This window comes from Podarcis bocagei (genome assembly GCF_964188305.1).
Source record: "Podarcis bocagei genome assembly, chromosome: 3".
NCBI lineage: Eukaryota > Metazoa > Chordata > Lepidosauria > Squamata > Lacertidae > Podarcis > Podarcis bocagei.
This window is the reverse complement of record NC_138127.1, coordinates 94,747,366-94,771,613: the sequence shown is the minus strand read 5'-3', so window position 1 is coordinate 94,771,613 and position 24,248 is coordinate 94,747,366. Positions and strand designations below refer to the sequence as shown.

Below are 24,248 nucleotides of genomic sequence, written 5' to 3'. Positions count from 1 at the left end.
GCACAGCCAGGGACAGTGGGAGTTGCAGGTCGGCAATATCTGGAGGGCTAAAGCCACCCCACCCTTGTCCCAATGGAATCCATATTACGAAGCAAGCAACTGTGTTCAGGTCCTTGTTGCCTCTCGCCGGCTTAAGATATAGATATAGCCCAACAGTGAAAATGCATCACCGTCAACTTTGTCCAGTGCTTCTATCACATTCGGTATCTGATTAACAGCCTGGTATATTTTGTAACAGTCCTGGAGTGTGGCTTTCTTGGGGAATTTTTTCGCTATCCGGTTGAAGTCCGGAAAGCGACGAAGCACGTCTTCTTGAAGAGACTGCCTCAGCTCTGCGTCTTCCACAAAGGCCTCCACCAAGTTTAGCCTGAGGGTGGGACAAGATGAAACAAAAAGAGACCAAAAAAATCAGTTTGTGCACACAGGGCTTTCGTAGCCTCCGGAGGCAACTACAATCGCTCTCTGTCCCCACACTTCTTCTTTTATTTATTAATGGAAGCACAGAAGATTCAGCTTGCACCAACAGCCCACTCCCCGACGGTGGCTGAAAATCACAGTGAGAAGAGCCAAGCAAGTGAAAATCTTGACAGCTTGGAGCCAGTCCCTTGGCAGTTTGCTTTGCTGCCATCAATAATGTTCATGATAAATGTCTGGTCAAAGGTTTCAACGAGAATTAAACGGGAAACTGTTATCTTTAAAAAGTTCAGCAACACCCTCCCTTGAAGCAGAACACTAAATTTAATAATAATAATAATAATAATAATAATAATAATAATAATAATAATAATAACAACAACAACAACAACAACAACAACCATGTGTCTTCCTTTGCAGAGGACAATCCTCTGAAAAGGTGGCCAGTGCCAACCTGGTTGAAAGATGAAGCCTATAGAAGGAGGGTGGGGATTAGTATAATGATGATGATAATGATGATGATAATGATGATAATAATAATAATAATAATAATAATAATAATAATAATAATAATAATTATACCCCGCCCATCTGGCTGGGTTTCCCCAGCTACTTTGGGAGGCTCCCAACAGAGGACTAAAAACAGAATAAAACTTCAAACATTAAAAACTTCATCATCAACATCATGACATTTCTATCCCACCTTTCTTCCAAGGAGCTCAAGGTGGTGCACATGGTTCTCCCACCTGCATTTTATCCTCTCAACAACCCTGTGAGGTAGGCTAGGCCTAGGATGTTCAAAGCATACCCACAAACACACAGAGTAATGCTTAAAAGACGAATCTTTAAAACAGAGATGGAAAGCAAGTGTCCTGCAGCCATGACTTTGCATTCCATTTTATAGACAAGCCATGGACCACCCAAATGAAATGGGGTGGACCACTGGTGGTTCAAACTGGCCCATAGAACCCTTGCATGTAGCCTATACAGCACCCTCTCCTTCTCCAAGGGAAAACATACAAGGAGAAGCCATAACAGCATCTACCCCCTTCCCCGACTAAGTTTCATTCTTTGGGGGCCAAACATTGAGGTGTATCTACAAGATATTGCACTCTTGGCCCCACCTAGTCTGTTCAAAAGACAAAATTGTTTCCCATCCTCATCACAAAGCAAAACCCGATAGTGGGACAGGAGGGGACGCAGGCTCACTAGCAGAAATGCAGTCTGAGGTTCCAAATATTGTAAGCTAAATAAGCTTACCAGCTTTGTCTTTTAATTAGTACTTCCATCCACCAAAAACAAGTACCAATGAGACAATCAACTTTCTCTGCTTTTTTTAGTTTTGCAGAAGGCTTCTCAAGAGCAGCACAGCCAGCAAGGGGGAGACGGGTACATGTGCAGGAGGAGAGACTGGGAGAACGCTTCTGGTTTTTCAGTTCAGGTGCCAAAATGCCACCTCCAGAGAAACGCCTTGAGTCAAAGTATATGACCCATCCTCCTCCGTTAAATCCAAAGCAGGGATCAGAAAGAATGAATTCTAGAGAACATTACCCGCTTAATTCTCTTTTCTTCCCATTTTTTTTCATTGTTGAGGCTATATGAGAAAAAAATCCCACTTTTAAAAAGGGTCATAAAGCAAGGAGACTTTCCCACAGTTGTATGACAAATGAGACCTGCAAGTAGTGGGTTTTATTTTCTCCAAAACTCAATGCACCCTCTTGAAGGATGATTTTTCTTCTACTCCTGCAATAATTCCATGGCATTAGAATTCTATCTCTTTCTGCTTCTGCAGAAAAAAAAGAGCACTCGGGATATTTTTATTGCTTCTTTCTCCATAAAGGGGACGATCCCTTACCTTCCTACACTCCAGCGTTATTGTACTAGGAAGAACAAATTAATGCAAGCTTTGATAGCCATCAAAGCACAGAGGGCTGAGATCTGCCGTCAGTTCAGTGCACAGCTGACTTGTTAATTTATGCTCACATATAAGCAGGCAGGCTAACTCTCCGTTAAATGCTTCTGGAATTAAGTAGAAACTCTTCAGTGACATCTTGCTAAAAGCCTCGCTAGCGTTGCGCTTTTCTTCTTCGTAGACACAACTGTGACTTTGGGGGAAATTAGGTTAGATATCAGAAGCTGGAGGAGCCAGGGACAGATCTGTATCTGCCAGTTTCCAAGTAGCTCATCACCACCCCTTATGCCCTAGGCTTCGTGGAAGTTTGGAAATAAAAGGGAGGAGGGAGAAAGGAATGTCAGAAATGAAGGCTCTGCCTTCCTTCCATATCACTAGAAAGCAGCTGATGGGTCATTTATTTGCAAAGCAGTTTCTTGCTGAAAAAATAAGCCCAGAATAAAGAAGGGGGAATAAAACATATGACCTCAAATCAAGGGACACTGGCTAGACAGAAGCACTGCTGGGAACAAAGAAGAAGATCCAGGAGGCGATTGTGAATCACAACTAAATGTGGCACAAACATCATGATGGTGCTAAAAAAGGAAAATGACATTTCAGATTCATGAGCTGAAGCATCTTATTGCATGACGTATCCAGCAGTTGTTGAGCAACCGTCAGGCTTTGGCTGAAGAAACTATAGGTACCATGCTCTTATGGAGGATTCAAACTGTAGCACAAAGGCACAAAGGGAAATAAGCAGGACTCTAAAATAAAAGGAAGGAATGGGAAAATTTGCCTTAGAGTGGAATGAGGGTCTTTTAGAAGCAAATAAAATCTCAAAATTTGCAGCAAATAACCTGTCATGTTTGTTTGTTTGTTTGTTTGTTTGCATATAGATGCCACCTTCAAGGGGTACTGGTTTTGGTGTGTGAATGACTGTTATATGTCTTAGTACCAAAGAATGCTTCTCTGAAACTTGTTAATGCTGAACGTGACTACTGGAAGAAATCAACAAACAAGCAATACATGAAGTACTGTATGTTCAACGGAAACGCAGCCATGCAAATATTATCAAATTTTACAGTGAAGATTAGGCAAACCTGGTCTGTTTGCAGAAAACTGCTTGGCACTTCTAAATTTATTCTGCTTCCATGATTTGGCATTAGAAAGAAATGTAGAGGCAGGGTAAAGGAACTGGTAGACATTTCCATATTGTTTTATGCAACTGTGATGAATAGGAAGCTTTTTATTTTGTAAAACAATTAACCACCAAGAGTATTTCATATAATAAATGAACAACACACATTTCCTCCAATAGTTGCTTTCAGCATTCAGCATGACACCAAGCAAGGCACACATTAAAGACTAGTTTTAAAAAAGAGTAAAAACAACCCCACTCACTCACAGATAAGATATAAAATAGAAACATGATTTAGCACTAAGATATATAATACTCCTTAATGTGACCAAAGCCAGGGTTTCATATAATTCACACACCTCTCTCTTGCTCACACTTCAGAGTCATAGATCTCTTATACGCCTCTCGTTCTGCAGTTCTTTGGGGCAGAGTGCTCCCCTCTTGTTATTACTAAATAACAAAACTGTAAGAACTGCATGAAGGGAGGCTTTGAAATTAGATGCTGAGGTTATCAAGGCAAAGTGTGGACTACATATCTTTTTCTAGTGCTCAGCAGAATCCACTGCTCCAATTTTGAGGCTTGCCAGAGAGGTAGCAGCGTGTTGCAGCAAACACAACAGGTAGCCCTGTAGCATCTTACAAAACAGATTTATCACGGCACAAGGCCCCCAAGTGGGAAAGTCTACTTCCTTCGTTGCAAGTGCCATCCCCAGATGACGGGGCAGATAAGATATTCATTCACAAGAGGGAGAAATTGCAAACAGAGGGTCACAGATTAAAAGGGTGGCAGTGGGTCTGTGGCATTTCTCTGCAAGTCACAAATAGATGCAAGAGCAGAACAGAGGAGCCCATTCAAAAGAGCAATTATAGTTGGGGGGTGGGGAAGGATCACATTAAGATTCTGTTAACACCTACAGGGAAACAGCAAACCAGAGTCCTGATTTTGTCCAAACTGAGCGCAAAAGAATTTGCTGGTTCTGTAGTTTTATGCTAGAGCTTCTTGTTAAGTCTTGTTGTTGAAAGTATAGTGACTTTGAAGTCAGCTGCAGATTGCTCTGTAACGCATTACAGTGGAACCTTGGGTTGCGAATGTGATCCGTGCGGGAGGCACCTTCCCAACTCGCAGCGGTCACAACCTGCGATTTAGTGTTTCTGCGCATGCGAGAGCGCCGAAACCCGGAAGTAACCTTTTCCGGTACTTCTGGGTTCAGCGCGGTGCACAACCCGAAAACGCGTAACCTGAAGCGTCTGTAACCCGAGGTACCTCTGTACAGCTTCCAAGGTGCCTGCTAATTTTTATGTCAGATTTGAGCCCCAAGGCTTATTCTTAAATACTTACAAGTTATTAAACTGGTAATAAATATTTTCCCATGGCTATTATTTCACGTGAATCCTTTCTGCTAGAGCAGAGCAAATCTGCTGGATCTGTATTTATTTCTACATGCTGCTTCAGATTATCCAAACGTTCATCTGTATTACTTTTCTGTCCCAGGGGCAGGGCAGGTCTGCTTCTACCTAACAATTCTGTACTGGAGAGCTGAATATTTATATATACTGTATATGTCTGGCTTATCTAATCAGAATGATGCTGCCCTGAAGCTGTATTCAGAACAACTAAGGAATGTTGCAGTTTTCCCTTAACAGACTTAAGGCTCTGAAATGTGTAGAGGTGCATAAATTCTATCTTTGGTGATAATGCAAAAGCGAGACCACTCAAAATGTGCCACTAGGAACATTACAAAACCTATGTGAAGTGTTGGTTCTTTCTGTTGTAAGTATAAACAGCATGTCTCCACTCAGAGAATACTTTCCTCTCACAGTGCGCAAAAACTTTTGAACAGAATAAATTTTCAAGTTACAAGTCCTCAAAATTTATCAGGGATGTGTAAGACTCAAAGTAAGGTAAAGGTAAAAGTACCCCTGCCCATACGGGCCAGTCGTGTCCGACTCTAGGGTTGTGCGCTCATCTCACTTAAGAGGCCGGGGGCCAGCGCTGTCCGGAGACACTTCCGGGTCACGTGGCCAGCGTGACAAAGCTGCTCTGGTGAGCCAGCACCAGCGCAGTACACGGAAACGCCATTTACCTTCCCGCTATAAAGCGGTACCTATTTATCTACTTGCACTTAAGGGTGCTTTTGAACTGCTAGGTAGGCAGGAGCTGGGACCGAACGGTGGGAGCTCACCCCGCCGTGGGGATTCGAACCGCCGACCATATGATCGGCAAGTCCTAGGCACTGAGGTTTTACCCACAGCACCACCCGCGTCCCATAAGACTCAAAGTACAGCAATGCAAATGTAGCTTATTTATAAAGAGGTACAGATACTGGGTTGTATCCAGTGCTAGTCCTACTCAGAGTAGACCAACTGATGTTCACAGGCACGACTATTCTTTTCAATATGTCAACTCTTGAGTAGAACTTAGCTGGCTACAACGTTTTTAGCTCCTGCTCAGCAGCCCATGTGGTCCTCAGTACCACCTGAAAACAGTGTAAGCCTCTGAAAATAGACGCAGGTGGAAGAGCAGGGAAAGGGAGGGGAAAGGAATCTAGATCAACTACAAATGGAGACCCAACTGTGGTTCATGCCAGCACAGATGTACCGGAGATGTTGGGGAAATGCATGTGCACAATTCCCCTTGCTGTAATTTTGCACCTTTGCACCTGCTAAAGGCAAGTGGTTGGTATGCATAATAATGCAGGGCTCTGGAGAAATTAACAAGGAAACTTGACAGATGGGGTTGGCGTTCCTGCAAACAACAGGTATATCAGATGCACAGGAGAGTCCATGGCATGGGAGCATCGGATCAGGTTCAGCTGTCCCTGCTGCCTAATAAAATTCAGCAATAGATTACACTGCAGCCCACTTGACAGCTTTTTCACAAGCCATTAGAAGCGACTTCCTATTGGGAGACCCCTGGTTTCCAACAATTCCAGGGATGATGTGCTATAATAAGCATGTTGGCATGACTGTTCCCTGACTTTTATCTTGCCCCAGTTTTGATATGCCTGGGTCAGGGTCACTTCTCCTACCTAGGCAGTTATCTTTCCAGAAGGGTCAACACTGATGCCAAAATCCAGCATTGCCTGAGCTGTACGAGTGCGGCTTTCTCCGGATTGAAGTGCTGAGTGTTTTAGGACCAGGACATTCGCAGGGAAACCAAAATGCTTGTTTACAAAGCTGCTGTACTACCAACCTTACTGTATGCTTGTGAAACATAGCCCACTTAGAAACGCCATCTCCAACTTCTCGAAAGATTTCCTCAACGGTGTCTCCGAAAAATCTTACACATCACTTGGAAAGACGGGCAAACTAATATCCGTGTACTGGATGAAGCGAAGATCACCAGTGCTGAAGCAATGATTCGTCAACATCAACTTCGTTGGACTGGTCATGTTGTGCTGATATCTGCCTGATTATCGTTTTCCAAAGCAACTACTCTATTCCAAACTTAAAAATGGAAAGTGCAATGCCAGTGGTCAACAAAAGAGGTTTAAAGATAAACTGTCTCAAGGCTAATCTTAAAAAATGTAGTATAAACACTGACAACTGGGAAACACTGGCCTGCGAGCGCTCCAACTGGAGAACAGCTTTTACCAAAGGTGTCGTGGACTTTGAAGACACTCAAACTCAGACCGCAAGGAAGAAACGTGATAAGAGGAAGGTACACTTGGCAAATCCACACTGTGATCAACTCCCGCCCGGAAACCAATGTCCCCACTGTGGAAGGACATGAGGATCCAAAATTGGCCTCCAAGGTCACCTACGGACTCATTGTTAAAACCGTGTTTATGGAAGACAATCTTACTCGGCTATGACTGAAGAAGAAATCACAAGCCAGGGTTGAGATTGATCACCTCGGATAATACATCTGGCATTTTGAGGATGAAGGAGTACTGAAATTTATAGCCGAGGCTACGGCAGCACTGGTCGTACTTCTGCACGCTATCGTGTGTGACTAGTTCTTTCTGCCGGAACGGGAAAGGCTATAGCTCAGTAGTAAAGGACACACTTTGCATGCAAAATGTCTCTAGTTCACTTTCTGCTGGGCTGGTGTAGTGGTTAGAGTGTTAGTTAGACTAGAACCTGGGAGACCAGGGTTCAAATTCCCACTCGGTCAAGAAGCACACTGAGTGACCTTGGGCCAGTCCCTGTCTCTCAGTCTAGCCTACTCTCACAGGGATGTTGTGGGGATTAAATGATGAGGGGGAGAACGATGTACCACCACCTTGAGCTCTTTGGAAGAAAAGGTGGAATATGAATACAATGAATGAATGGATGGACTTTTGAAAGAAGGCTACTTCTGGACGGCTATTTTAAAATCGTCACGATCACTGCCCTCTCACGTCACCTCTCTCCCTTGCCTCTGACTTTATGCAGCATTTAAGATGCACTCAGAATGCCTCTAAAGAGCGAGTAAAAAAATCAGCTGTCAATTCTAACTCTTCCTCAGGACTGGAATTCAGGAGAGATAAGAAGTTCTGGTCTCTGAACCTGCGCTGCATTCTGCAAGGGCCCTGCAAGTCAGAATGTTTCCAAAGCACCTGCCAAAGGATTTTCTTTTGGTTGAGGGGGTGGTGGGAGGGAGAGAGATAGATGTTCCCAAATCCTGGCAGGCTACCAAGGCCATCCAAAATTAGTGGCCCATCTCTAAACTCTAGAGAATTCTAATAGCGTTTTATCTATAGCAGCAAGACAAAAGGTCTCGCAAGCAACGTTCATCTGATCACAGCCAGAATGACCACTACCAGTTTAAATGCCCTTTCAACGCTTATTTTGTTATTCTGGCACAATTCCACTCAGTCCCAGAACAATTTAATGTTGTTCAATCAAATAATTCCTCACTTTGAGCTTGGCCAGACCTTTACAGCATTAAGAGACTATAAAAATGTAACTCAACAGCATGAACCAGCCTTCCCCAAGCTGGTGCCCTCCAGATGTTTTTAACAACAACTCCCATCAGGGCTTTAACGGGTGCCATTTGAAATGCAATGGAGGAGTCACACTTAGAAAAATGAATGGAGCACCATCCAACTAAACTGCACACTTTGGGTTAGTGGTAGAGAAACTACAAGTGTCCACTTCTTCCATGAGAAGACTAGGACTAGCTCAGACACCAAAAACCCAGAACTCATTTCCATGCCGTTTGGTGGGATTTCATTTCTCACATGTCAAACTCACCCACCAAATTGCTATATTTGGCTTTCAGGATGTGTTTTCCTGCTTTTTTCTAAATCAAAAGTGCAGACAAATGAGGGGAAAAAATGCCAACATAAAGTTGTGAAACACAGGAACGGTAAGTAAAGAGAAATGAAATAATTTTACAGTAACAGAATAATATTTCTAAAAAGAAATCAAGTTTCCTAGCAGCAAAAGTGGCTTACGCTTGTCGCTGAATGGAAGCCACCCCTTTAAAAGACATGCCTAGCATTTAAACAAGCCCTTAAAGACCTTTATACTCAACTAGGTATTGGGTAGGTTTCCCTGGAAGACACATGCAGATGTCTGGAAACAGACATTAATTATGGTTCATTTCAAACCCGTCATCGTCGTATTAAGGTTTTTGACACTCGCTTGTTGAAAGCATCCATAGTAAAGTATTAACCACAGTGCTGACAGCACAGGAGGCAGGTGCTAACTCACAGCAGAAGCTTCCGAATGCCGCCTCCCAGACACCTGGATGGAGGAAACGGGAGGAGGGGAATGAGCAAGCCCAGGACGAAGATAGGCTCACTGGTATCTGCTAAACCAAGGGGGGGACGGGGACGGGACCTTTGACAGCTCAAGGGCCACATTCCCCGCTGAGGAACCTTCCAGGGGCCACATGCCAGAGGCTGCTGGAGCCAGAGGCAAAACTATACATTTGTGCAGTAGGCTGGTTTCTGCACATACACCCCTCTCTATGGAAGTCTATGGGTGACATTTAACCTAGTTTTATTCAGAGAAGACCCACTGAAATTAATTGACCTGGCTTAGCCACAAACGTTCATTTCAACGGGTCTCCTCCTGCGTAAAGAGCAGTTGCATACCACTCCATTGTTCTAATTTGGCAGGAGACAAGTTAGTGTTATGGGCCTTTCTTCTGATTAAGCTTCAACTGTGCTGCTATTCTGCCAAAACAGGAAAGGAAAAGGGAAAGAGAAACAGAAGATCACACAACTGACCTGGTGTTCATTAACTTGCAAGACACTTCAGGGGGCAAGACTGCCATTTCACATTCATTTTAAGTTGGTGAGTTTTAGCAACTGGGAGCGGGTAGTTAAGAGCCAGCTAGAAACTGCATCTGTGTACAGTCATACCTCAGGTTACAGACGCTTCAGGTTGTGTTTTTTCGGGTTATGGACCACCGAAACCTGGAAGTACCAGAACGGGTTACTTCCGGGTTTTGGCGGTTGCGCATGTGCAGAAGTGCTAAATTGCACTTTGCGCATAAGTGCCGAATCACAACTTGCATGTGCGCAGACGCGCTGCTGCAGGCTGCAGACTCTGCGGGTTGCGAACGTGCATCCCGCACGGATCACATTTGCAACCCAAGCATCTACTGTACTGTACTTAAAAACTTGCTGCTGCTGGGAGCGCTGAAGTATGACTTGGTGGCCTTAATCCAACATCAACAGATTTACAGTATGCTCCTCAGACTTTGGATCTGAGCACCACAGAGTTGAATTGCCTGAAGAAAGTGGTCATTAGCCCACAACTGTGATTTTACGGATGAGAAGCAGAGACAGCTTTGTTCTCACAAAATATCCAATGGAGCATCTAAGGTGTTTGTTTGTTTTTTTAAAAAAAGTATGGTGGGAGATGCACGAAGAAACATTTGATCACATCACACACACACATACACAAATATACACACCTGCAGTCTGAAGCGGCACTGGCCAGATACAGCATTTTTACGTTTCTTCATTCATTAAAATGCTTACAACACAGGTTCATTAAAAAAAGAAAACCAAAGCAGCTTGTAAAAAGAACTAAAAGCAATTAGAACACTGTATAAACAGAACGTAAATCAACAGAAAGCCATACCTGAGATTACAATCAACAGTTTTTATATTTTTTAGAAATAGGTCCTTGTGGGAAAAGATTGCCTTTGCTTGACATCCAAAAGCCACCAAACATAGGAAAGTGGGAAGCTACCTTGCGGCAAGCTACCTTGGCCAACCTAACGCACGGGCTGGCAGCATGTCAGGGATTCCGAAGAGAGGGTCTCTCCCAGTCCTCCCAGATGCTGGGAACCAAATCTGGGAATTTTCGCATGCAAAATGGACGGTCTACCACTGAGTTACGGAGCTTCCCTAAAAGGAATGGAAATACTCGAGGGAAGGAATGCCTTAACGTCAGTGCTATCTCAGAGAAGGCTCCGACCTACATTGCCACAAACACCTCGGCAGCTGCTCCTCAGAAGAACAGACAGAAGCCTATGGACCAGGACTCATGTCTACCATGAATGTGGTCTTAGGAGAGCTACATTGTCAGTGCATCACATTAGGAAGGAGGAAGATAATGATATTACTGGTATTATTACTAATACTACTTATTTTTAATGCAATTAATATTTCTTTTCTAAAAAGTTATATAGCACTTAATGTCAAAATAGGCTTATACAAATATAAAAATTGTTTCGCTAAGAAGATGTGGACAGTGATGTTGGTGGGGTCTGTATCACAGAGGGCTGAAGTGCAAGGGGAGATTTTCACCCGCCTGATTTTAGGAAATTCCCCCCTTGTACCAAGCCCTATGGGACCCACAGTGTCAACTGTTCAGGAGGGACCCCCAATTCTCTGGAGAGTTTTTTGGGGCATACAGGCGATGGGAGGGGAAGAGCAGCTCAGTCGGCAGAGAACGGCTCTTAATTTCAGGGCTGTGGATTTGAGCCCCACGTTGGGCAAAAGATTCCTGCATTGCAAGGGGGTTGGACTAGATTACCATCATGGTGCCTTCCAACTCTACAATTCATATTCTAAATCATATCATCCACTGAAAGTGTTAATTTTTAGCTGGCAGCTGGTTTCATCTTCTCTTTTGTATTTTTTTTGGTATATTGTTTTAATGTAAACTTGTGGTTTTATTGTTAGCTGCCTTGGGTATTTCCTCTGGGAAAGCATGATACAACTTTTTATAATAAAGAAATATTACTACTGCTACTATAATAACCATCCCGGGGGGGGGGGTTACGTTAAGTAATTTATATACCACCGCAAGCACTTTGCTTGCTTTACAACATTTGCAAGAGCCCCGAGAGAGAAGCTCCTTAAGTTTTTGCCCCACCGTAGCTGAGCAAGGATCTAGGCACCTGTGCCAACAAACACCACGAAAAGGTTTTCATACAGGGTTCTGGTCTAAGTCAATCCTCCACAGGGAGTCTGTCAGGCTTTGTTGAACAGAACTTGATGTGTTTTCCCCTCAGGCTTTAGAAGACATTCATAGTTCTTCCCACACAAAGTCTTCTTATAAGCCCACATGCTGTCTGCTGAAGTCATTGGTCGCTGCTGACAAGCCTAAAGAAAGATATCTTCTGAGTAAGAGCTGCTTCTTTTTTAGGAGGATGGCACTACTACCATCCCAACTTCTATAGATCTGCAATGGAGGAGATTCTCACGGAGCGTTATCAATGCCTGGTAGCCACGATGTGTGAGAGCTCCATTGGTGGAGCATGAAACTCTTGATCTCAGGGTTGTGGATTTGAGCGCCACCTTGGGCAAAAAAGTCCTGCATTGCAGGGAGTCAGATGACCTGCATGGTCCCTTTCAACCCTACAGTTCTATGATTCTCTGGTTATGCTCTGCCTCCACAGTTGGAAACCACAGAATGGGAGGCTGCTTGTCCTCAGATCCTGCTTTGAGGAGTTTCCTGCAGGCATCTGGTTGGCGACTGAGAACAGGAGGCTGAACTGGATTGTCCAGCCAGCTCTTCTTATGTAGCAAACTTGAGATGGGTGCAGAGCAGAGACAGTGAATGCTGCCTGGTTAAGGCTGTGCTTGTTGGGATACTGTCGGGGAGACGGGGGCATCAGGCAGGCATCGGGCAGGCCCCCAGCTGGCTCCAGCCACCGGTCGGCAGCCGGTCTCCCTTGGAACAGCAGCAATCAGCGACACAAGCCTCAGATACATTTAGAGACCTGTGCACGCTCTGTCAGCAGAGTGTGTAAATCTTGTCACAGCAGAAGAGGCGGGCAGAGAAATGTGTAAGTATAGCATACAGCATTTTATTCAGCATCGTTCAGGAACAGAGGAAAACATGTCTGCTTCCCTTCGTCTCCAGCAAAACAGCAGTAACACAAAAGCTATATACAAACGGAAGTTCCCAGCAAGTGCTGGAAGTAAACAGGCATATGACACACAAGAGTCATACCTGTTCCCTTTTAAGGTGGAACGGAACTATATCCTAACAGTGCTGTCACCCACATGCACACAGTCTTTATGGAATTCTCTGCTGCAACCCTTTCCCACCTCCTAAAAGCTGCTCCTGAATGCTCGGCAACCTCCCTGGGGTTGCATGCAGCGCACTGATGTGTGCGATCATTGTGAAAACTGGGTGACACCTAAACCCACCCCAGACAGGCACATACTTGGAAACACTTTCTGCTTTGGCCACACTGTATCCTGGTCCGGTATCGATGGAAGCAGTTCTATTAGCAGTGTCTCTCAACCTTGGGTCCCCGGTTGTTGATGGACTACAACTCCCATCATTCCAAGCTAGCAGGGCCAGTGGTCAGGGATGATGGGAGTCGTAGTCCAGCAGCAGCTGGGATCCCAAGATTGAGAAATACTGTGATAGCACAAGGATTTCTGGCTACGCAAGGGAACCCCTCCTTCCTCTCCTCAGGTGCCCACTAAATCTGTTCTAGTGGTTTCTCCAATCCTGCAGATCTGGGCAGGGTGCAGGGAGAGGAGAGGGAGGTTTAGTTCAGATGCATAGCCAGAAGCCCTTGTGATGAAAAAAAAACTACTTTGTTGATGCTGCCCGGGCTATTCTTTCCATGTCTATTCATTATCCAGCTTCTTCCCTTTCAGAACTAAAGGACTAAAACTTAAAAATTGTACAGCACAGTATTAAAGCCAGAAGATGCTGGTGCCAAACTATTCAATGTATTGGATTCATTAAGCCTGAGAGTCCACTTTAATCATACAAATCCATTAAGCCTATCCTAGTTAAATTCAGATAGTCCACTAACATACACTATAAATCAGCCTTCCAGACCTTCACCAGGCAACCTGTGACAGGTATTTTTGGAGCTGAAAGACCAAGCTGAAGCCCCTTTGCCATGCAAGCACAGCAGGGGCACCGACTGTCATTTGCAATCCTCTTTTCCCTCTCTGTTGACCCACAAGTGAATCACACAGCCCTGAGCTGAATTGGGAGCTTTTGTTGTTTGCAAGATCAAGGATGCAAATCAACATTACTTCTTTAAAAGGTCAGATGCTCAGCTTTAGCTGCACTCAGCTTCCCCAGATTTCATGACCAACGTAATACCAAGTCTGGTGCCATGAAGCAAATAATCATTTTAATGGCTGAAGACAAACAGAATCAGAAGTATGAGAGCAACAGCTAATACAAACGTTAAGATAAAACAAGGAAAAGGCATGTCTAGTACAGTACTGAAGTTTCACCGTAACAGAAGCAACAGAAAACTCAGAGAGTTGAACTCAAGATTAAATTAGCTGCACTTGGTTCCCACTGATTTCAATGGCTCAGAAGTCCAACTAATTGAAGCCCAATTCCTCTTATCATAAACATACTCATGACTTGCAGCAGAGAAAACCTATTAAGGGTGGTTCTAAACACTAGAACTACCACTGATTATGTACACTCAGGAAGTTTTCCAGCCTTACCAGAACTCCCTGGACTAGTTTCCTTCCAGCTGCTGAAAAGCCACCCTGCCTTTTTGGAGCAATCTAAACAACCATCCTCTGAAAAGCAAACAACTCAATATACTCGCTTAACACCAACAAAAATTGTGATCCAAACCTGTAGGAAAGTAGTGGTGCGTTTTCTAATCTAGGCAGTTCCAAGCCTCAGCCCTGAAAAAGAGAATATTTACCTTTCTTCTATTTTGTTCCTGTCCACTAGGGGCTGCTTGATCCACTGGTTCACCAACCTCTGTCCTTGGGCCGTTCTGCACTTATTTAACAAACCAGCCAAACAGTGCGTACCTTGAGCATTTTCTGAAGAACGCTGAGGGGAAATAACACATTGTGGTAGAAAGTCAATTAAAAGAAAAACCCAAAAACCTTTGTGCACAAGTGAGTGAAACCTCTCTAAAAGCAGAATAGTGGCAAGTGAGAACATGTATGTGTTTTGCATTTGAGTACTTTTCTTCTGAATCAAGAGGTGGTGCTCCATAGTGGTTAGAGGGTTGGACTATGACTTGGAATGCCAGAGTTCAAATCCCCCCTCGTTCATGGAGCTCACTAGGTCACTTTAGGCCAATCACTGTCTCTCAACCTTGCAGGGTTATTTTGAGCATGGGATGCAGAGAGCCACGTGTGAGTGTGTGAGCTCTTTGGAGGGCAGTGTTGGGAGAGCGCTCTGGGCTATCTGCAGCCCCCCTGGATTTCCAAACATCCTCCGGTGAGCATAGCTCTGGAAAAGGCAACCCCTTCTTCTCCAGGGCACTCAAGAAACATAAACCAACTTGATTTATGTGGGGTGTAAATGTAATAATAGATAAAATTATTTCCTTTATGCTTGAGTTAGTTTGGCATTCTGCAACAGAGTTCAAGCCCATCCTTCCAGTAACAAAGGAGGCGGCTCATAGGGAAGACAAGCTAGCTGAATTGAGATGAGGGGAGAGAAAAATGGGGGCGAGGGTCTTTCCCTTCTGTGTGGATGTACACAAATGTACTAGATCTGTGAAGATGAGGAACCAGGAGCTTAGCTGTGGAGCGGTATCAGAGCGCAGCCCGATTTTAAAAACAATCAAGCCATGTAGAGCTCTGAAATAAAATAACGGGCTTTACAGGGCTATATACCAAGATCAATATAACTTTAAAGCGTCCCTGGCTAGCTTCACAACGTGGCTTATGTCTTTCCTTATGTCAAGGCAGATTCTGCCACATTGCGTGGATTAAAGGTTTACTTCTCCAACATTTTCCTTCCCAAATGCTGTCTGATCCATCGATGCAACACAAAATACATTCTCTTAAAGCTTTCAGCACATATTTTATTTATCTAAGCTTTGCCAGCCTAATATGCTATGCAGGAGTGGGGAATACTAGCTGCAGGGCATCTGCATATATTTGCATGTGCACACCTGTCAAAACAAGTGCTGCAACATGTAGTCTATCTAATCTATTAGATCTAGGATGAGGAAGTAGTAGCCCTCCAGGACTTACCGGACTATAACTCCTATTGTCCCTGAGCCTTGACCCTGAGCCTCCTTTGAGATGTACGTGCACCTTCTCTCTTCCAATTTATTGTTTTATTTGTATGCAGATTTTAATCAATTAACAGGCATAGTTTATTATGATTTATTTAATAAGTGGATTATATCCACTTCAGTCATGCTCAGAACAGACCAACTGGGATTCATGGACATGACTAATGCAGGCAATTTGATTTGGGGGGGGGGATTCAAGAATAAGTTAGACCAAATTAATGGCCGTTTAGGCTTCTTCCACGTGAATAGTTCACTTTTTTGAATAATAAGAGTTATAAAGATGCTTAGGTTGGATATGGCCAAAAAAAAGGTTGGGAACCACTGCGTTAGGCCATCAAAATCGGCTCCAGAGGTTTGGGGGACCCTCTGGAGCAGATCTGAGGAGTGCGCAGGGAGCTGGAGGGAGGAGAGGAATTATTTGTGCATGCAACCTACTGGTGTCAGTGGGTCTACTTTGAGTATGCCTTGATCAAAATAAGTTCCGATTCGAAAATCCTTAACCTGGGGCTAACTCCTGAGAATACTGTTCTCTTAATTCAACTAAGATTTGTTTCTGGCATGAGCTTGTGTTCACATTTCATTTACATGCTTATCTGGATGCCACTTTCCCACCCAAAAAATATATCCAACTTAAAACAGATGTGCAAAAAAGGGCATGTGTCCCTATTTTAGGCAAGTTTGTGTTGCAGGTCTGTGCCCAGAGTCTTACGTACATAGCAATGCCCCGGCTTACCTGGAAAAGGTTAAGTGCCCTGACAGCGGAATGATCCAGTGTGACATATTGATGAAGGTTCATGGTGGAGAGTTCAAATTGTCCAAAATTAGACTCGTCTGTTAAGAGTTCTAAATACTTAATCACTGCAGCCAAGGAAGTGATGGCGATCTGGGGGGGGGGGTATGGAAAAAAAGGGGGGGATTACTCCACATGCAGGAAGACAGGGCAGCTTGTCACTGGCGTACTTTTAGGTACAGAGCTGGATGCCGTCCAACTAAGGAAGAGTTCCCAAATGAACAGCAGAATCGGCAGTTAAATAATTCCAAGTGAAATTATTGCTAGAATTTTTCGGTAATCTACTTCCGAAGATACAAGCGAAAATGAGTTAGCACCTGGGTTCTGGGAGCAAAGACTGCAAAGCCACTGTATCTCCCCCTGCCCCCCGATCCTACTGCTGCCATGCTACCCAGACTTAAGCAATGGTTTGGTATAGCATTATATCCAAAGCTGGGATAATGACTTGTCTGGCTCCAAACAAACCACGGTAAGCCACAGAACAAACCATGGTTATAGGAAAACTATGAGCCCAGGTTAGATGCAACACTTAGCCAAACCATGGTTTAGCCCGCCAGGCAGCAAAGCAACAAGAGTTGCAATATTCACTCAATGAACACATGTGTTTGTACAAAGCCATGGCTGACTCTACGTTATATGTGAACTAGGGTCTGTATCTCTGTGCTAGAAAGAGACACGGTGAACAGCCAAAGTAGGGCGGAAAGGATTAAGAGCCCTAACCTGGACTGTCCCGGTCAAAGACTTTATCCTTCACACACCTTTAAATTAATGTTCAGAGAACTGCTACAGCCACTATCTTCAGCAGGAGTGTAAAGAAAGAACAGAAACAGCCATTTATTCCACACTGAAAGGACTATGCAAATATAACAAAAGCACTTTAGTGCTGAAATGCAAACGTAAACTGCAGTTGTTTGAAAAGCTAGCTACAAACAGATCTTCTGTTTAAAAGTGACAGTGATGCCCATTTTCTTCTGCAAAACTCCTCCTTTTTCTTTTTAGCATGTCATAGTGCTACTTCTCTCACTTGAAACTGCATGTTAAACATCACCAATAAACATTTGCAAAGTGTAGTTCAAGTGCAGAGAGAGAATAAGGGAGACTAAGGCTACATTCAAGTTTGCGGCAGGGATGAGAATTGAACCAAGGACTTTTAACTCACACTTAGCAACTGCACAAGCCTTCCACCATTCAAATAAAGGTTGTCATAAAGAACAAAACCACAAGTATGGTTCAAAGAAAACCTTTGGGAGAGCATTAGATTAAAAGCAAGCCTCATACATGTTTTCAGGCAGTCTCCCCAGCAGGAGGAGGAAGTGCTAGCCATAGCTTATGTGTGTTAATTTAAAATTGCCCACGCACTGAGTTGGCTGTGTGTAATTTTAAGTGGGTGAGAGCATTATAAAAAATGGTAATTTTTAAAGATGCCAGTCACTTATCTTGTGTAGAATGGATGCAAGAGGTCTAACCTATCTCTCACAGATTTTTTGCTACAGTTATTATTATTATTCCACAAAATTTATACACCGTTTAATTGTAAAAAAATACCTCAAAGTGGTTTACAGAAGGTAAAACAGTAAAATCAAGAATTATTTACAGCCCTACTTAAAAAACATACAAAAGTTAAAATACTAAAACGGATTAACAATTCCTCAACTTTCTAAGCATCCATCCTAAAGATTCCAGGAGAGCTTCCCTGAAAAATAGTAATTACTGATGGGCTTTCCCTCTCCCAGTCACCTGTTTACAGTGCTTTAAGAATGTCAGCATTCTTTAATTTAGGGTGAAATTCTAACCCCTAGACAGCATCTTCAGCGCTTGCTGGAGCAATGCAGTCAAAGCACAGCATCCACAAATCATCTCTGCTGCACCAGCTCACAGCTCATTCTGGAGAAGAAGCCCAGATTGGGCCTGTCTTCACGATGGCAGCAGGAGGTGCCCAGAATCAAGTGAACCCTGTGCCAGTCCAGCCCTCCCCACAAAAGCCCTGCTCTGGGGTTTTCTGATGGCTACCACTGGTATGAATACCAGCAGCAGTGGCTTCTGCCCATTCGCCATTTGAGCAATTGTATGGGGATGATCTTTGCCAGTGTAGTTCCCCAGCTGGCGGAGACTGGCAGAGTTGAATGGAAAGGTGGCTCCAGTCTCCACAAACGCTTTCTACCATAGCAGTTTGGATTGCTCTGATATAACAGCTTGATTTTACCATACAGTCATACCTCGGTCAAAGAACAGTCCTGTTAACGAACGATTCGGGCAACGCACTCCGCAAAACCAGAAGGAGGTGTTCCAGCTAGCAAACTTTGCCCCAGAAAACAAACGGAAGCCAACTAGTGGAAGGCCACCGGCGGCAGGAAGCCTCACTGGGGAAAGCACGCCTCGGTTTAAGAACATTTTTGGTGTAAGAATGGACTTCCAGAATGAATTAAGTTCATAAATGGAAGTACCACTGTATATTTAAATTGGCTGTTGCTGCATGAGTTTTCATTCCTTGTATTATTATTATTATTATTATTATTACTATTATTATTAATTATCACCACCATCTTAAATCATCTTTTCTTACTACGTTAGTTACCCTGGGAACACACATATATATTGAGAATACAGAATATGAATTACGTACGTACGTAAATAAATAAATAAAGGTTACAACAACTTTCTTGAAAATATGGATTAAGATGGGGTGGGTACAGTAGCTTTATACATTAACTAGACAAGGCAGCAATGCTAAATATCACTTTTAAAATATTCTTCACATCCATGCTGTAACGGTTGCATTGCTTTCTGTAGCAACGTAAATGTTTAAAGAGGGCTTTATCTTGTCTATCTGCAAAAAAACCTGTGAGTTACATCATTCTAATTTTACAGATGATGCAAATTAACAAACAAAAAATAGCAGCCAAAGGCTAGTTTACATGTGCCATTTTGTCTAAACAGAGGTAGGACCCATGTAGAAAAATGTATGTGTGAGACAGCAACATGTATTTGGAAGTCTCTCCAGCAAATAATAATAAAATAATACTTCAAAAGCATTTGTGTAACTTACTTGATATTTAACTTCAATGAGAAGTTGCAAGAAAGTATTTGTTTTGACCATGTCCATTTTTACCGTGCATCCCATTCCACGGTGCAGCCTAGGACTAGACCTCAGGACTGAAGTCTAGAGCCACCAAATGACCACTCAGGGAGCAGTAGATGTCAGTGAAGTGGCAAACAGACCCAGTATCAGCATCTGAACTGGTATGAAAATGCCTGAGTCACTGCAGCATCCTTTCTTTCTTCTCCTAAAACATATTTTTGGAACATAGGAACAGCCCTACCTGTAACTGCCAGGTATTGAACCTGGGATCTCCTGTATGCAAGGCAGATGCTCTACCACTGAGCTAAGGCTCTTCCCCTTAATATTATAGTCCAGGAGCAGACAGCCAGGCAGGTACATAGTTACAGGTGCTCATTTTATGTATTATTGTTTTCTGCAACAAAATGGTACTTATTCCCAGGTAAAGGTGTTCAACAGCAGGACAGCAGTAGCAAACACCCATTTTATTTCTGTGGCATTGGCAGTGCTACAATTTGAGTTTAAAATGCAAAACCTAACATGCTCAGGAAACTTTAAAAAAAAAAGAATGCTCAAGATTGATTTAAGTTTTTTGCTCTAACAGAATCAGCATTGTAGAAGCTGCTGTAAGCATGGAATGGCATTTGTGGCGGGGGCGGGACAGTCTAGCACAAGGGCCTGCAAATAAAATGGCTAATCTGGATGATACCGATTCCTCCAGTATCATCCAGATTAACTATTTTGTTTGCCGGCCCTTATGCTAGGCTGACCCCTGGCGGCAATCATACATCATAGCAGCCAGCAAAAGACAACTGTCCAATCTAGGCTGCCAGCAAATGAGCTGCAGTGAGATCAATGAAAAACTTTTAGTTGACTAAAAATGGGCTCCCAACTAATCAGGTAGCAGTTTATTTACACATGTTATAGATATATTTAAGAGCTCCTTGTTTTATTATTAAAAAAATGGAATCTGCAAGCATCATAAAGGGCATTTCTCTCCTCTCCTTCACACAACAGGGAACGCCTCTTCTAAAATGATACCCATCATGACACGCTTGCATCAGAGAATTGTACAGTTGCAATGCAGAAATATGCAGCTGTCCCATACATGAATCGAATCTGCAACCTTGGCATTATCAGCACCACACTTTAACCAACTGAGAAAACAAAATATGCTTCTTGTTTCAGAACTACTGTTTTACCCACATGCACATTTAATTGACATTCTAAGCCAACTGGCATTCCATTAGTCAAGGAATAGATAGATAGATAGATAGATAGATAGATAGATAGATATCTGCATCAACCACTGGCCTTTGCAATTTGAGTATAAAATACAAGCATGTATAAACAAAATTACCAAACTAAATCAAAATAACAGCCATTGCAATTTGGTCTGGTTCAGACCCTCACTGAGACACCACTCCAATTTATCAGGAAGAATAGCCCAAGTCAGTTTGGATGGGCATAAACCCCCCTGGAATGCCTCTTTTTAGGGACTCAGATCAGCCAGCTAAGCCCTGGCCTAGCCACGATGGATGACTTCTGCCAGTGTATCTTTGGCTGTGCTGGGATGAGGGACTTCAGCCGGCAGACTTCTGACATAGCCCAGGCTCAACTGGAGATCAGTCTATTCCAAATTCCACCCATACCAGTGGATTGCTCTATAGGGCACAAAGCACTGGGAAGCACTGGATTCTGGTATACAGGTTCAAAACACCACTCCGAACCCGTACAAAGAAGAAAGCTGTCAAACAGGTTCGGCCATTTCCTCTCCCTTTCAAAAAGAATTTACATGCAAGTGGCCAAAGAGGAGGCGCAGGTGCAAAATGCCACTGAAGCCACAGGTTACCAGGCTGCGACACTTTTATGATATATATCCCCCCACCCTCAAGCCTGCTTACCCACCTTTTGGTCCATTTCGGGTAATGTTGCACTAGACATCTTCTCCTTCCCTTTCGATCTCAGCAAGCGGTTGAGATCTTGAACAATGTCCTTTGTTACAAACTCGGTCTTTTTCCTCTCTGTAATCAGAATCCCTCCTCTCTGAACAACCTGCAAATATGTATATATATATCTTTAGATATAAAAATTGAGAATGTTCTCTTCCGTTAGAGGAGGGATGGGGAACCTGTGGCGCTCTAGATATTATGGGACATCAACTCCTCTTGTACACTGGCCACTGGCCAAGCGGGCAAGGCTAATGGGGAGTCCAACAACATCTATAGAGCTGCAGGTTCTCCATGGTTCTGAATACCAGCTGCTGGAAACCACAGGAGGGGAGAGGGCTCTTGTTCTCAGGACCTGCTTGCAGGTTTCCCACAGGCATCTGGTTGGCCAGTGTGAGAACAGGAAGCTGGACCGGGGGGGCCACTGACTTGAGCCAGCAGACTCTTCTTTTGTTATCAAGTGCACCCGTATCAGCCTAAACTTAGGCACGTCTGCTCAGAAATTGACTGAACTCAATGGCTGCTCACTCCCAGATAAATGTGCACAGAACTGCAATTTGACCACAAATTTACTAACTTCCATGTAAACATGCATGTAAATCTCTCAATGAATTCATTCAAAATGGATCGTACCATAACGTTTTAACCAAAATGTTTGAATCAATGTAACTACTGATAAACTAATAATCAAAGTGAATTGTTTAATAACAAACACAATCATGTATTCTCTTTAATCGTTTGTAGTATTAGCAATTAATGTAGGGTGAGATTCTGGCAAAATATAAGCATTCCTATAGAGCCCGGGGGGAAGGTACTTTACATACATTAAACCTTTCCCATTAAAATCTATAGGATATGGAACCACTTTAACTCAGAAATAGAAGATCCCATAGTGTTCCATTGGACTCCCAGGTGAGCCTGGGATTGCAGCTGTAACATGTTTCACTTTGGATGGATTGTGTCCATTTTAGAACATGAACTACTCATTATTAACAAAAGATAAGCACTAGGAAAGATGAACATGCTTATTAGACATATATCCCACTACAGTCTAGAAACTATGAAAAAAGCACTGGTTTCTCCATAAAAGCTCATTATTTCCCCCTCTGGGTGAGAAATATACACTCCCTGCTCCTTACAATTCCCCTTATATGGTGGAAAAGATGGTTGATGCTATTACATTCCTATAAACTAAGCTGTGAACTTTGTACATACTATAAATATTTCATGAAACTGATGAAAGCCAAATACCTATGCTCCAAAAATACGTGACGATAAATTGATGTGTCACCATCCCAAGTAAGTTTGGACTTGTGAGTTGCCATACCAAAAAGGTTGGGAACCACTGAAGAATGTTAAAAGAAAAGGGAAAAGAGAACCCTACTTTCTCTTAGCTTTTCTATTCCTGCAGCACAAATTAACTTGAAGGCCCTGTCCACTTCTGTAAGTCTTCTACCAAATTTAAGAGCGGGGGGGGGGTAGAACTGGCAGAAGGACAGAGGCTTGGCTAGTAATCATGGCTCATGTTTGTAGGCACCGGGCAGTAACCACAGGAGCCTAATTCAACCATAATGCAAACCAGGGAGTGAGCGAGGGAATCTGAGAGTGTGAAGGGAGGAGCACATGACCCTGAGAATCAAGCCATGGTTTGGCCATGACATTTGAGCCAGGTCCTTGAAAAGCAGCCATAACAAAAGTATCACCATCTCAGCGAACTTAATCAGCCTGGTATAGAAGGCAGAAACTGGAATCATCATCATCATCATCATCATTTATTTATAGAAACATTGACCCCCACCAAAAACTCAACATAAACATAACTGCTAAAGCGAATTAAGGCTTGAAGACCTGTTTCAAATGTAATCTTCAATGAGCTGCTGCCGCCTCTGCTCCAAATTTTTGTAAACAAAGCCTACAACCCATAACATTTCCATGGCTTACCTCTTTCAGCTTTTCCATCTCTCCAGCAGCCTCTCCAACAGGTAGAATACATTCCTTGGGGCCCATCTGAACTAGCAGAGCTTCAAGGTTTGAAAACTGGTCATTATCTGGAAACTCACATACTTCCAGCTTCCTCACTAACGTATCCACAAACCCAACTCCAACAAGTTTTTGCCCATCAGCTGAGGATACCCGAATGCCCACAACACCAACAGAAGATGACATATTGTGGTTAGAAAACAGAACGTCTTCAAAATGGGCAAGGTTCCCCGGAGAGCCCTAGAAAGAAAAATCACAGTTTGAGAGTTTCTTCACCTATGTATCTGGTCCACCTGCCTCCCTCTCCCTGCATTAGACAGACCTTTTGAAACACCTATTTGGGTAGTCTTAGCCTGAATAGTTTCTTCATCTCGCCAGAGGCCTCTTGCTGACAGATCCAATGCAAACTCTAAAGTTTCGACTGCAGATTCACAAGGTTTAACATGGATCAGCTTCCTCATCATTGTCTGTGGGTCTAGGATTCTTAATGCAATTTAATGTCCCTTATGCCATTAAAAGAATCTCCAATCTCATTTTCCACTGGGCAAATGTGGAGTCAGTAAGCTCTGCAAGGGTAAAGCTATGGCCACTCATTGGATCCTGGGCTGCCATGGTTAAAAAGTAAGTTTCCCCAAAATGCACAAAAGCA

General features: G+C 43.3%; 1 protein-coding gene across 1 annotated transcript in view; it reads right to left on the bottom strand.

Moving 5' to 3' along the window:
- The window catches only part of MSH2 (mutS homolog 2), a 54,802-nt gene that overhangs the window by 23,943 nt on the left and 6,611 nt on the right, over positions 1-24,248 (bottom strand). Inside the window, exons 3-7 of the mRNA XM_081188469.1 lie at positions 23,561-23,839; positions 21,579-21,725; positions 16,556-16,705; positions 14,485-14,618; positions 171-367 (exon numbers count right to left, since the gene is read on the bottom strand). Coding sequence (XP_081044595.1) covers positions 171-367; positions 14,485-14,618; positions 16,556-16,705; positions 21,579-21,725; positions 23,561-23,839 — 907 coding nt within the window. The remainder of the gene's footprint in view (positions 1-170; positions 368-14,484; positions 14,619-16,555; positions 16,706-21,578; positions 21,726-23,560; positions 23,840-24,248) is intronic.